The 14,201-nt window shown below is 41.5% G+C and overlaps 1 protein-coding gene across 6 annotated transcripts in view; it reads left to right on the top strand.

Annotated features, from left to right (window-relative positions):
- The window catches only part of PATJ (PATJ crumbs cell polarity complex component), a 367,672-nt gene that overhangs the window by 270,735 nt on the left and 82,736 nt on the right, over positions 1-14,201 (top strand). For all 6 annotated transcript variants that reach the window (XM_086717156.1, XM_086717157.1, XM_086717152.1 and 3 more), the window contains one exon: positions 930-1,007. In XM_086717156.1, the coding sequence (XP_086573282.1) occupies positions 930-1,007 (78 nt within the window). The remainder of the gene's footprint in view (positions 1-929; positions 1,008-14,201) is intronic.

Raw genomic sequence — 14,201 nt, forward strand, 5'->3', positions numbered from 1 at the left:
TACAGTCTCTTATCTCAGGTAATTTAATCTTGTTCAGAAGATAAGCATCTTGGACAGTTTGGGCTGGAGGGAACAGATTAGCTAACTGGCTGAAACAAGAAGTAAATATATTGGCACTCCTGTGAAGGCTGCTAAGAGTAAGGCTGTACTTCAGGTCAGGTGACGCAGTGGCTCACTTCTGCCATTGGAGTCCACTCTTTCCCTCTCTACCTTTGCTTTGTCACAGTGTCGGCTTCATTTCAAGGCTGGCTTCCTTGTGGTTGTGGGATGGTTGCCCATGGCAATTTGAGCTTCTCGCTTTCTTGTTAATTTGGGAGATATAGAGACTTCTTCTGTTTCTTTTATTATTTATTTAAAATTTTTTAATGTTTTATTTTTGAGAGAGAGAGCGTGCGAGCAGGGGAGAGGCAGAGAGAGAGACACAGAACTTGAAGCAGGCTCCAGGCTCCACGCTATAGCACAGAGCCCAACCTGCGGCCTGAACCCACAAACTGTGAGATCATGACCTGAGCCAAAGTCGTATGCTTAACCCCACTGAGCCACCCAGACTTCCCTCTTATGTTTCTTTTAAGACCAAGGAAGAACTTTTCCAGAAGTCTCTTTGTGTCTCAGTGAGCAGAATTGGATCACATACCTATTCCTGACAAAGTCATTGGCTAAAGGAGTGGGATTTAACAATAAGACCATCAGGCCCAACCTTGGAACAAAAAATAGAGATCAGCTTTTTCTAAGGCATATCTGTAAGCAGCAGGAACAGATCCCTGGGGGAGCGAGGGTGGCATTCTAGAGGAAAGGAAGAAAATAGAAATGGCCTCTAGAGAGGAAACAGTATCTACAATAATAAAACAACCAACTGTGATTGAGTATATAGTTCTGGGCAGTGTGAGTGAAGATTAACATCTTTATATTTTGTTCTTACTGTCCTATAGGATCAGAGTGGTACTGAACCTATTAGCAGTGAGGAAGATGGCATGAAACAATTGCCTGAAAATGAAAGCTCCAAACTGGTGAGAATCCTGGGTGATTTTCCATCCAATGTTCTTTTTCAAGATGTGTTATTTATATTTTGTGCCACTGTGAAAAGGATCAACTTGTGCTGTGCTTGTTTCTCTAGGACTCTTGATCTCTGAGGTAGTGGAAGCTTTTCCGTATGGAGTGACCCATCCATTCCAAAGAATAACATATTCTGTTTTCTTCACACTTGAATTATGCTGTCTGGGACTAAAGAAGCAACTTCTCTTTTAATCCTGTTTAATATTGGGTTTCTTTCAGGCTAGAGCTATATTCAGTTAGTCCTAAAGGCACAGAAAAAGATGTTAAGTGTATTCCATTGATTCCTAGCAAATCATAGGTAAACTCGCCCAGGGGGTGGAGAATAGAAGAAAGTCAGTTTTATTTTTAAGTTTGTTTATTATTATTATTATTTATTTATTTAAAAAAATTTTTTTTTAGTAATCTCTATATCCAGCATAGGGCTTGAACTCACGACCCCGATATCAAGATTCGTGTGCTCTTCTGACTGAGCCAGTCAGGCACCCTGAAGAGAGTCAGTTTTAGAGAACCCTCCCTCCTTAAATATTTTAATGCTTGATATTTTATTTCATATTTATTGAATTTTTACTGGGTCCCAGGTTCTATACTGTATGCTACATTCATTTCCTCAGTCTTATGGTGCAGGTGGCTATAGCTTTCTTTTACCCACGAACAGACCGAGGGCTAATGATGTTCACTAACTTGCAAGAGCCCACTCACTAGAATACGGTAGACCTGGAGATTTGCCCCCATTTGGTCTGACTCCCATGCTTTCGTTCATAATCCATCTTTTTGTTTTGTAGCCTTGTACTTGCAAGGTTAGACTACAAGTTCTAGAAAGAAATGTGGGCTTTTTTCTCTCTGTTTCAAAATGTCTTACAAATCTCAAAGAATTATCACTTAGGAGGGTCACCCTGATTTTATGGCAGCACAGAGTTGTTCATTTTACTTCAGGGAGTTTGAGAAATCGTTTATCTTCTTTCAACTTTTAGAAAATATATGTTGGGACCGTCTTAGATTCTGTGTCCTAGAAAAGAAACTGATTCAGGCTGAAGGGAAAGGACATTTCAGCAAAAGTGGAAATGACAGTGGGCTACTCCTGGGCCAGTTGTAAATGGGACCCGAGGACCCTGGCATCAAGAACACTAGGACTAATGGATTATGACCATTGTTCTTGAGCAAGATGTTTCAAGGTTACACTGTTTCCTTTATGAAAGATAAACAGCATATTTGTACAGAAGGGGAATGAGTAACATCAACAAATTTTGAACTCAGAGTTCCTTCATTTAAAAATACTATTGGGGCACCTGGGTGGCCCAGTCAGTTAAGCTTCCAACTCTTGGTTTTGGCTCAGGTTATGATCTCAAGGTTTGTGAGTTCGAGCCCCGCATTGGGCTCCATGCTGAGAGTGCGGAGCCTGTTTGGGATTCTGTCTCTCTCTCCGTCCCTCCACCTCCTGTGCATGTGTGCATGTGTGAGCATGCTCTCTCTCTCTCTCTCAAAATAAGTAAATAAACTTTAAAAATTTTTTTTTTTCAACGTTTTTATTTATTTTTGGGACAGAGAGAGACAGAGCATGAACGGGGGAGGGGCAGAGAGAGAGGGAGACACAGAATCGGAAACAGGCTCCAGGCTCTGAGCCATCAGCCCAGAGCCTGACGCGGGGCTAGAACTCACGGACCGCGAGATCGTGACCTGGCTGAAGTCGGACGCTTAACCGACTGCGCCACCCAGGCGCCCCAATAAACTTTAAAAAAATACAAATAAAAATACTGTTACCTTGGTTTTGGGGGGCACTGTATCTCCACAGATAGGTTAAGGAAAAGTATTGTGAAGCAACAGGGTTTTGTTAGTAGAGGCCACCAACTTCATCCACAGAGGAAATGGTAAAAATGATGAAAACACTTTCTTATCTGCTTGCTAGAAAAGTCTGTTAGTCCAATGAGGGTCACTTGTATGCTATAGGCAAAAGCCATCCATTATCCACTCGCTGTTCCCAAGAAAGCAATGCCAGTGATGGGGCTCCAAGTGCCAAGACAATTGAAGGGACCCCCCCCCCTCAGGCAGAGGACTTAAAGGACTAAGGGTAATTTTTAAATATTTTTTTATACTGCATTTCACCAAGATAGAAGTCTTCCCCATATCCACTGACTGCTGTCTCTTTCTTTTTCCCTCCCCTCTCCTCCTCACCTCCCTCCTCTCTTTTTAGTATTTTATAATTCTGTTTCCGATAGAATCTATGCATGGTCTAGTTCAGAGAGGAAAGATAGCCTACATTTAAACAACTTTTATAGCATAAGTATAGATGGCGTACCATAAAACATTAGTTAATAAGAATGTGGTCTTGGACATGTTACTTGACCTCACCAAGCCCCAGTTTTCTCACCTGAAGGAGAGTAGTAATCAGGATGTTATGAGGAAACAAAAGGGCTATAAGGAATAAATCATGTAATAGAATATAAGGCAAATAGTTGGTGTTTAGCAAGTTCATTCCTTAAGTCAACAAATATTTGTTGAATGCCACTATGTTCCAGGCACTAGAAATACAACAGTGAATAAAATGTACAAAAATGCTTGTTTTCTTGTGGACTCTTCGGAATGAGTAGGGGAAGGAGAATAGATAAGAAATTAGCAAAATATTAGATTTGGTCATAAGAAATAGCCGTTTCTGTAGGTAAGAATTTCATATGGTGCAACTTAGTCTTATTATAAAGTATTAATAACTATTAATCATCACTAGTGGGGCGCCTAGGTGGCGCAGTCGGTTAAGCGTCCGACTTCAGCCAGGTCACGATCTTGCGGTCCGTGAGTTCGAGCCCCGCGTCGGGCTCTGGGCTGATGGCTCAGAGCCTGGAGCCTGTTTCCGATTCTGTGTCTCCCTCTCTCTCTGCCCCTCCCCCGTTCATGCTCTGTCTCTCTCTGTCCCAAAAATAAATAAACGTTGAAAAAAAAAAATTAAAAAAAAAAAATCATCACTAGTCATCATGACAATTTCTATTATAAGATTGATACAAGCTCCTCTGGGTTGCTACACCATCCTAGGATTATTGCCCAGTGCATCTGGTCAGAGGACAGCATATCATCTGTATGGGTCTTAACTCTTCTCACCCCTGTTTATGTCAAGACAGTGGGAAACAGTAAGCCCTAACCCTCCAAAAGTTGCTTGCTTCCTAAGGCAGCACATATGTCTCATCAGACACTATGCTGACCCCTGCAGGAGTGATCAGGAGAAACACACAAGCCTTGCTCTTCAGCAGTTGACCCTCTAGAATCAGTGAGGATAAAAGAATTTGCATCTAGAAAACCATACATGCAAAAGTAGATTAAATAACAAGAAAACACTATGTTGCACGTGTTCAAAAATGGAAGGAAAACCATCTCATTCGGGGATTAGGGAAGGTTTCTTAGAATGTGACCTTTAAGGTAAACCTCTGAAGACGAGAATGCAGTTGAACGGTGAGGTTGGCGTAAATAGAAAGTTTACCAGCTAAATCAGTGTGGATTATGGAATAGTGAGTAAGGGTTGGGTTTTTGTAGAGCAACGGTGGCCGATACAATTTGAACAGTAGAATCACAGAACTGAAGGAACTGTATGCTGTGAATTATAGATGAATTTATTCATCCTTAGTGCTCAGTGTTCAATCAGTGTCTCAGTAGCTGCTTATATTCATGTAGACACAAGGTGCTACCTATGAGAAACTGTACTTCAGAGAGCTATTAAATTATTTCTTTAAGATTACCTGTTTTCAGAGCTAAGACCAAGCCATGGGTCAACACATTCCAGTACTGTTTCCACTGTTCAGTTATGGTTGGCTTTGGTCCATATCTCAGTGGTCCCCAGACTTACAGCCAAGGAGTTTATAATAACTTCAGTAGGTATTGGCTTTCTCTAAAATATTTTTAAAGGGAGAATAACTTGTTTTTAGACAACTGATCAGATGATGGTTTGTGAAACAGATTCCACTTGTGAGAGACTGGAGGCAGGAAAGTGTCTGGAATCTATTTCAGAAGTCTAGGTGAGAGCCTGTTAAGACTGTTTTTTAAGCCCTTTGAAAGGAACTTTTCAAAAGCTATCTGCCTAGAGCTTTGTGATTTGCAAATCAAAGTGTCATCTATTATCTCATTTGCTTAATTTTTTAATATCTAAATTTTTTTCTAAAATGATATTTAGTTTGTTCGTGGTCTTATTCAATTTTATCCCCAAAATAAGCCTATGTAAAAAAAAAAAAAAAAAAGTAGGGCAGGAATTATTTACCCCAGACTTACAGATGAGACTGTAATCTGCTTAGTGAAAGATCACAGAACTGAAAATTGGAAGAGCTAGGGCTCATCCTGAAGGTTCCTTGACCCCCTGGCATTGGACATAGAGGGTCATGAATCCCTAAAGTGATTATTTTAATCTTTTGGATATCAACCTATGTTTTTTATCATGTTGAGAATATCTGTGTTAATATATTATACTCTTTTGAGGCCATAACTAAATTATCAAGAGTACAAACACTGGAACTAGGCTACTGGGATTCAAGTCTTGATTCTACCATTTATGAGCAATATAACATTAGGCACTTAACCTTTCTGTGCCTCAGTTTCTGCATCTATAAAACGGGAGAAAGAAACCACAGTTGTGAGAATTGAGGAGGTACCAGCTATAAGGTGCTATGCAGAACCATGCCAGAGTATGCTGGGATCTCTGTGCAGTGGTGACTTGGTGTCAATGATGATGCTGTTATTTATTTTTAATTTTTTTAATGTTTATTTTTTTAAATATGAAATTTATTGTCGGATTGGTTTCCATACAACACCCAGTGCTCATCCCAACAGGTACCCTCCTCAATATCCCTCACCCACCCTCCCCTCCCTGCCACCCCCCCATCAACCCTCAGTTTGTTCTCAGTTTTTAAGAGTCTCTTATGTTTTGGCTCCCTCCCAATGTTTAGTTATTTTTTGAGAGCGAGACAGAGGGTGAGTAAGGGAGGGGCAGAGAAAGAGGGAGACACAGAATCCAAAGCAGGCTCCAGGCTCTGAGCTGTCAGCACAGAGCCCATCACGGGGCTCGAACTCACAAGCCGTAAGATCGTGACCTGAGACGAAGTTGGATGCTCAACCAACTGAGCCACCCAGGCGCGCCCCATTGCTGTTATTCTGATTAAAACATTTTGGGGCGCCCGGGTAGGTCAGTCGGTTGAACGTCCGACTTCCACTCAAATGATGATCTCGCAGTTCATGAGTTCAAGCTCCACGTCTGGCTCTGTGCTGACAGCTCAGAGCCTGGAGCCTGCTTTGGATTCTGTGTCTCCCTGTCTCTCTGCCCCTCCCCCGTACATGCTCTTGTCTCACTCTCTCTCAAAAGTAAACATTTAAAAAATTAAAATAAAATAAAATAAAATAGAACATTTAGGGCTAGCCACATAAGGAGTAACTGTTGTAAGTTAAAGCATCAAGGTGTAACTTAGAAAACTGAATTTTTCAACCTGAAAAATACAAATTGTAATCATAACAGTATTTATTGAAAGCCTATGTGCTAGACATTATTCTAAGCTCAATTACATTAACAGTCCTATGAGGTTAGTGCTAGTATTTTCCCCATATAAGAGATGAGGAAACTGAGGCACGGAAACATTAAATAATCACCCAGTGAAGCCTGGATCCAGGGCCATGCACTGTGAGGCTGGAAGCTAGTCTGTAAACCACTGTGCACTACCACCTTTGAGAGAGATACAGACGTAGAACAATACTGAAGTCAAGGGACAGCAAGAAAGTTACATTGGGATCTGAACTTTGTAATTTTGTCTAAATCTTAAACTTCAACGTTGAGAGTATGAAAGGCCTTGGTTGCCAGAACTGGTGAGACGGAAACCAAACTGGAGCCAGACCGTGTTAATGAGGTGATCTCTTCGCCGAAAGCAATGGGGGGCCATGCAGGGCTTTAGAAGGTGACTCTGAACTGTAGCTGTGATGTGGTGACTAGGTTGGACAGGGACCAGAATCGATGCTGACTGGCTCGCTGGAGGTTCATTATAACAGTGGCCATCCATGAGAGGCGGCGACGACTATGTATTCTCATACTCTTGTCTATGCAAAGACCTTAATACACAGCAAGGCAATATGTGTGTTTACCAAGTTCCACAGGAAGTTGCCAGTAAAAGAATTTACCTTTCTTGCCCTCAGTATGCAAACCTCCTGCTGTATGTGTTCTTTAAGACTTTCCTCTGAAGGCAGGTTTAGAGCTATTTAAATGGCAATTGTTGCACCATCTGGGTCTTGAGAACAAGCATCCTCCCAGGACTTGGCCAGCAGCCCACGATAAACCTGCTAGGAAATGCCCCCAACAGATGTGCTCCGCGTTCTTTCCCAATTTATGAAACTGCTTAGCAACAATACAGTCTATGTGTCTCTGTGTCAAATGATCCTTGTCGTCACAGATCTGATACAGCAGCCTTGATATCATCTTAGATTTTTCAAAATTTTTCAAAATGTTTAGATTTTTCCAACTGTCTGCAATGGTTTTTACTGTTGTCTTTCATTGTGAAATATTTCTGATCCTCTGGGCAAGAATAGAAAAATGAGAGCATTTCAGTCAGCTCAAGGTGGCATTCTACCTCTGGCTTCTTTGTGGAGATTTTGGAATTTATGGGGTAGCAAGATGCCTGGGGAAACATGAGTTGTTTCTGAATTACCTATCACTAACGTAAATGAGCTGTGACATGGAAATTCACACTGTAACAGGCAGTGCATTTTACCATTTGAGTCCACACCAGCTGCAATAGCAACATTTTAGGAATACTGTTTACTCTCTACTAGATATGCTTGATCCATATAAAGTTTTCAAACCTACCTATTGAAAAATCAGTGTTGAGTGTTACAGATACTATCCAAATGGCCTGATAGTACTTGCTTTTTCAGATGAAAAAAGCTATCAGATATAAATTGTGGGCTCTGAAGTCTGAACAGACTTAGATTTTGCCTCTGCTATTCACTAGGAAAAGTGACTTGTCCTATCTGCAGTCTTCATCCAAAAATGGAGGAGGATGTCCACCTCTCTGTTGTGAGGACTGAAACACTCAACACAGTGCTTGGCATGCAGGAAGGGCTCCGTAATATAGCTGTTGTTAACACCAGATACTGCCTATATAAAATCTACGTGTGCTAGGACTCTCTTTATTCAGTGCATATTTCCGGAGAACCTGTGATGTGTCAAGCTCTGGAAATGTAAAGATAAATAAGACCTCTTTCGGAGCATCTGGGTGGCTCAGTTGGTTACAACTGACTCAGTTGCAGCTCAGGTCATGACATCATGGTTTGTGAGTTTGAGCCCCGAGTCGGACTCTGTGCTGACTGCTTAGAGACGGCTTCTTGGGATCTCTCTCTCTCTCTGCACCTCCCCTGCTTGCTCACTCTAAATAAATAAATAAATAAATAAATAAATAAATAAATAAATAAATAAATAAGCATTTAAAAAAAGAAACCCAGGGTGCCCTGTTCCTTTAATAAATAAATACATAAGACCTCTTTTATTCACATAATAATTCACATAACGTACACCACATTAGGTCTGACAATTCAGATAATGTACACCACATTAAGTCTGATGCAGAGGTCACAAACTGGCTCTCAGAGTTGGATCCAGATCTCATTTCACCTCTATGATGTGCTCTTAAGACGTTTGAGCTAGGGTTGCCTGGGTGGCTCAGTCGGTTAAACTTCCAGCTTTGGCTCAGGTCATCAACTCATGGTTCACGAGTTTGAGCACTGAGCTGGGTTCTCTGGTGTCAGTGCAGAGCCCGCTTCAGATCCTCTGTCCTCCTCTCTCTCTGCCCCTCGTCCAATCATTCTCTCTCAAAAAAAAAAAAAAAAAAATGTAAAAAGATGTTTGAGCTAATTTTTATAAATCAGATTTTCACATAAAAATCCTGGTTTCTCTTTTCTCTTAAAAACAGACCAGCATTCTAAGCTGCCCCATGAATCAATTATGCAGTTGCAGTTTATTTCTGTCCCTACTTTTTTTTTTTAAGTTCATTTATTTATCTTGAGAGAGAGCAAGCAGGGGAGGAGCAGAGAGAGAGAAAGGGAGCTAGAATCCCAAGCAGGCTCCATGCTGTCAGCACACAGCCTGACGAGGGGCTCGATCCCAGGGACCTTGTGAGATCGTGACCTGAGCCCGAAACCAAGAGTCGGAGGCTTAACTGACTGAGCCACCCAGGCCCCCCTTCTGTCCCTACTTTAACACCATTTCCCCACCCCAGCCTGCTTCCCATATCCCCATACCTGTAAACACCTGAGTCTGCATCCCTGGTCTAATACTGGAGACGGAGCTGTGGCTGTGCAGGTGGAGTGGTGGGAGGTGAAAGCCAAGAAGTGGACAGGGGTGAATGGTGGAAGGCCTTGTGGACTAAGGGAAGCCTTTGGAGTGGTTTTAACTGGGGATGATGATGAGAGTAGCCATTTGAAAAGATTCTTCTGAATGCCCTGAAAAGAATCCTTTAGAAAAAGCCAAAACTGAAGGCAGGGAGAGAGTTAAAAAGTTGTTAGAATAACAATGATGAAAGTTGATGGAGGAAGAGGAGGGCTAGGACTGACTCTAACATGCATCAGTGCAAGCTGACTGGCTGGGTGCCAGCTGGGTGCTGTTACTGAGGAAAGGAACCAAGGAGGAAGGTTCCCCACATTTGTGGGGAAGGATGAATGAACTGGGCTGGGTATAACACAGCAAAGTAGAGAGAGCTGCTCAGCCTAAAGGTACTCATATTCAAAAGTATTCAAATTCAGTGATTTTTAGAACATGCCTGTCGGACACACAACCAACACAAATCATCTATTGCTGATCTGGGTTCTTGGACTCCCACCTTGTAGCCTGTGGATACACTAGAAAAGGACAGCCTTTGCCTGAGTCAGTCCCTCCTCCCTCTTCCCTCCTCCGACCACCGGGATTAGCTGAACTCACACCAGCAAGAGCTCCATGGCCCTTCACCTGCTCTTCTGCAGTACTCCTCAACGTTAAGAACTACTTTTTAAGTTTATTTATTTATTCTGAGAGACGGAGACAGTGAGCAGGGGAGGGGCAGAGAGAGAGGGAGAGAGTTCCAAGCAGGCTCTGCACTGTTAGTGCAGGCCCAGTGCAGAGCTCGAATTCACCAACTGTGAGATCATGACCTGAGCTGAAACCAGGAGTCAGATGTTCAACCAACTAAGCCACCCAGGTACCCTGCTAGGAACTACTTTTTTAAAGTTGGATGCGAATTCTGGCTGTGACACTTGGTGGAGTCTCTGTGCCTCAGTTTCTTTATCAATACAATGGGGACGGTAATAGGCTCGATCTCATATAACATAGAAATTAATACACCTCGGATGCCTTTTGGAGCACATAGGAAATGCTGTGAAAGTGTTAAGCTGCCATATTTTTTCTCAGCAGTTCTGAAAGTACTTTCAAGGTAAGATTCATGTGTTTGTTCACTGATATGTCCCCTGGCTCACAGTGTCTGGGACATAAAAGGCCTTTAATACAAACTTGCTTAATTTCTGCTCCCTCTGAAATATGAGATAATTAATATGGGTTTTAGATTATAGGACCTTAAAATTATCGTGACAAATAAGACTTTCGCAGAGAAGTGAAAATTTTACAGCCTCAGAGAACCACGTGTGAGCACCTCTATGTTTCTGATAAGTTCTGGAATTAAGACACTAGACACAGCTAAGAAAGTCTGAGTTCTAGGCTCAGCCAGGGCGTCGTTTTCCTTCTCTGGGTTCTTAGCGCTAATAATTATGATTGGAAGATTATGAATTATGAAGGAAGATTCCTTCCTGGCAAATTGAATTTCACATAACAGGTCTTCACAGCAGACCAGTTAAAGGGAATGAAAGCAAGCTAGCAGGTGTCGACGATGGGAATTTGTGTTAAAATCGTATACCTCTCTCTGTGCTGTCTTTGAGTTCCTGAGATTACTTTACCTATTACCATCATGTCTCTACAGTATCTTCTTCATTTATGATACAGAGGGAGAGAGAACGGAGGAAAAACCCCAAAACTTTCCTCTTGTGACTTTTGTGAAGGAAATTGACTTGACTGTAAACCTACCGTCTTTTTTATGACCAGGAAAGGGAAATGTATCATGTAGGCAAATCTCAAGTGATTTTCAGAAATACAAGATATGAAGTACAATGAGCTGTGAAAAATGCCACATATTTGAATGCACTTGAACTCTGCCATTGGCAATTTGCATACTGTCACAAAAGAGAGGCCAGTGCTGACTCAGACACATTCTTCTCTCTGGCTCCTTACAAGGGAATTCCTAGGCTCTTGCTATAGAAGCAGTTTTCATGTTGGATCTGAAACAGAAAATACGATTTTCACAGTGACATCTGCTACCCCATCCAAACTAAAACCCTGCAGTTCTTGATGAACTACAAATTGGGGATAAAAATGGATTTAAAGTACATAGTTCAGTTGTTTTAAAAGTGAAGAGGATATACATCTGACAATTCCAGACTGGACTTGAGACCTACAATCGTCAAAAACATATTTTATGTATTCATTTTTTATTTTTTATCAAAAACACATTTTAAGCTGTTTTTCCAAACTTGGATACCAGCACTTTAAAAACACTTAGGAATCATTTTTAATAAAGCCTAGTAGTCAAAATTGATAAACTGGTGTCAATTATATTTCACTTAAAATGTTTTTTAGGGGCACCTGGGTAGCTCAGTTGGTTAAGTGTCTCACTTTTGCTCAGGTCATGATATCGCAGTTTGTGGGTTCACGCCCGCATCAGGCTTTGTGCTGACAGCTCAGAGCCTGGAGCCTGCTTCAGATTCTGTGTCTCCCTCTCTCTTTCTGCCCTTCTCCCCACTTGTGTGTGTTCTCTCTCTCTCTCTCTCTGAAAAATAAATATTAAAAAAATTTTTAAAAACCTTTTAATATGTTTTTAAAGGAAAATAAAAAATCGATAAACTGAACATGTATCAGAAATCACACAGCATGTTATTCTCTTAAAAGTTAAAATCCTACACTGCACTCATTATCTTCCTCTACAAATCTATTTTTTTTTTCATGTTTTTTTCATGTTATTATTTTAAAAATTAGAGACAATATCAACCTCCTATGTATCCAGGTTCAAAACCACAGTCAGCTTTTACTAATGTCTCTCCTTGTCTGCTTTCATCAAATCATTTGCAAAGTATGCTTAAGTCTAGGGACACAACATGAAGCAAAGTATATTTTTTTCAGACACTGGGATTTCACAGACCAGAAAATTTTCAAAAGAATGTTGAGAATGTAGAATTATTATTATTATTATTATTATTATTATTAGGCTAAGTAATGAAAACCAAAGTAATAGTAGTTTGGAGCATATGAGTCTGTCATTTTGTAAGTCAAGAAATGGTCAAGTAACAGGGATTTCAGAGGGCTCAACCTATTGAAGTCTCCCCTCCCCTCCCATCCCCATTACTACCATATATCATTATCATAATGTCACGTAAGAAGAGCCGTTTTAACACTGCAAATTTAGGGAGGGCACAGTCTTAAAGGGTAGTCCTTGAACTTGCATAGATTTAGCTTTATAAAGGACTCTCCATGTGGTGGTTTTTCATATTTCCCACAAATCAATGGAAACAGTCACAGATCCACGTGGTTCTCACCCCTCAGTATCATCTGAATAGAAGAGAAAGCTTGGACTTTGAAGTTGGATAGTGGTTCATAGCCAGATGTTTCCACCTATAAGTTATATGCTCTACGACAAATTAGACTTCTTTAAAACCTGAGCTTCTTCATAGGTTAATGCCAACTATCTCTTGGAGAGGCAGTGTGGCATGATTAAGCATGTGAGCCAAATACATAAGGCTTTTAATCCTCACTGTGACCTAAGCCTTTGGGCAAGTGAATTCACTTCCAGAATACTCAGGTCACTTATCTGCACAATGCAGATAACAACAAAGCTTTCATTAGGGGGAGGGTAGAGAGAAAGACGGTTCAGTTCCTAACAAAGAGTAAGTGCACAGTAAATGGGGGAGGCTATTATTAACACTACATGAGGATAAATGAGTTATTTTAAAGGTGCCTACTAAGTGACAAGTACATAATGAGCAGCCATTAAATAATAGTTTCTGGGGCGGCTGGGTGGCTCAGTCGGTTGAGCATCCAACTTCATCTCAGGTCATGATCTTATGGTTCATGGGTTCGAGCCCTGCGTCAGGCTCTGTGCTGACAGCTCAGAGCCTGGAGCCTGCTTCGGATTCTGTGTTTCCCTCTCTCTCTTCCCCTCCTCTGCTCATGCTCTGTCTCTCTCTCAAAAATAAATAAACATTAAAAAAAATTGAAAAAAAATAACTGTTTCCTGTCTTGCACAATCTAAATTCAACACAAGAAGGAACAAGTGATAATAATGGCTGCGAATGCTTTTACAATATTTACTAACAATCCAAAAAGGCATCATTCTAAGTGTATTAATTTCTGTGTTATAGGAGATTGAGCCTATAACTATCCCCATTGTATTGATAAGGAAACTGAGGCATAGATACTCAACTAAGTGTCACCGCCAGGATTCGCATCCGACTTTTAAAAAGTAGTTCCGGGGTGCCTGGGTGGCTCATTCGGTTAAGCGTCTGACTTCGGTTGGTGTCATGATCTCGCGGTTCGTGAGTTCGAGCCCCGTGTGGGGCTCTGTGCTCACAGCTTGGAGCTTGCTTCGGATTCTGCGTCTCCCTCTCTCTCTCCACCCCTCCCCTGCTTGTGTGCGCTCTCTCTCTCTCTCTCTCTCTCTCTCTCTCTCAAAAATAAATGAACATTATTTAAAAAATAAAAAAGTAGTTCCTAGCAGGGTACCTGGGTGGCTTAGTTGGTTGAACATCTGACTCCTCCTGGTTTCAGCTCAGGTCATGATCTCACAGTTGGTGAATTCGAGCTCTGCACTGGGCCTGCACTAACAGTGCAGAGCCTGCTTGGAACTCTCTCCCTCTCTCTCTGCCCCTCCCCTGCTCACTGTCTCCGTCTCTCAGAATAAATAAATAAACTTAAAAAGTAGTTCTTAGCGTTGAGGAGTACTGCAGAAGAGCAGGTGAAGGGCCATGGAGCTCTTGCTGGTGTGAGTTCAGCAAATCCCGGTGGTCTGAGGAGGGAGGCCGGGACTGACTCAGGCAAAGGCTGTCCTTTTCTAGTGTATCCACAGACTACAAGG

The sequence above is a fragment of the Puma concolor genome, chromosome C1 (assembly GCF_028749965.1).
Source record: "Puma concolor isolate L17-30 chromosome C1, mPumCon1.1.hap2, whole genome shotgun sequence".
Taxonomy (NCBI): domain Eukaryota; kingdom Metazoa; phylum Chordata; class Mammalia; order Carnivora; family Felidae; genus Puma; species Puma concolor.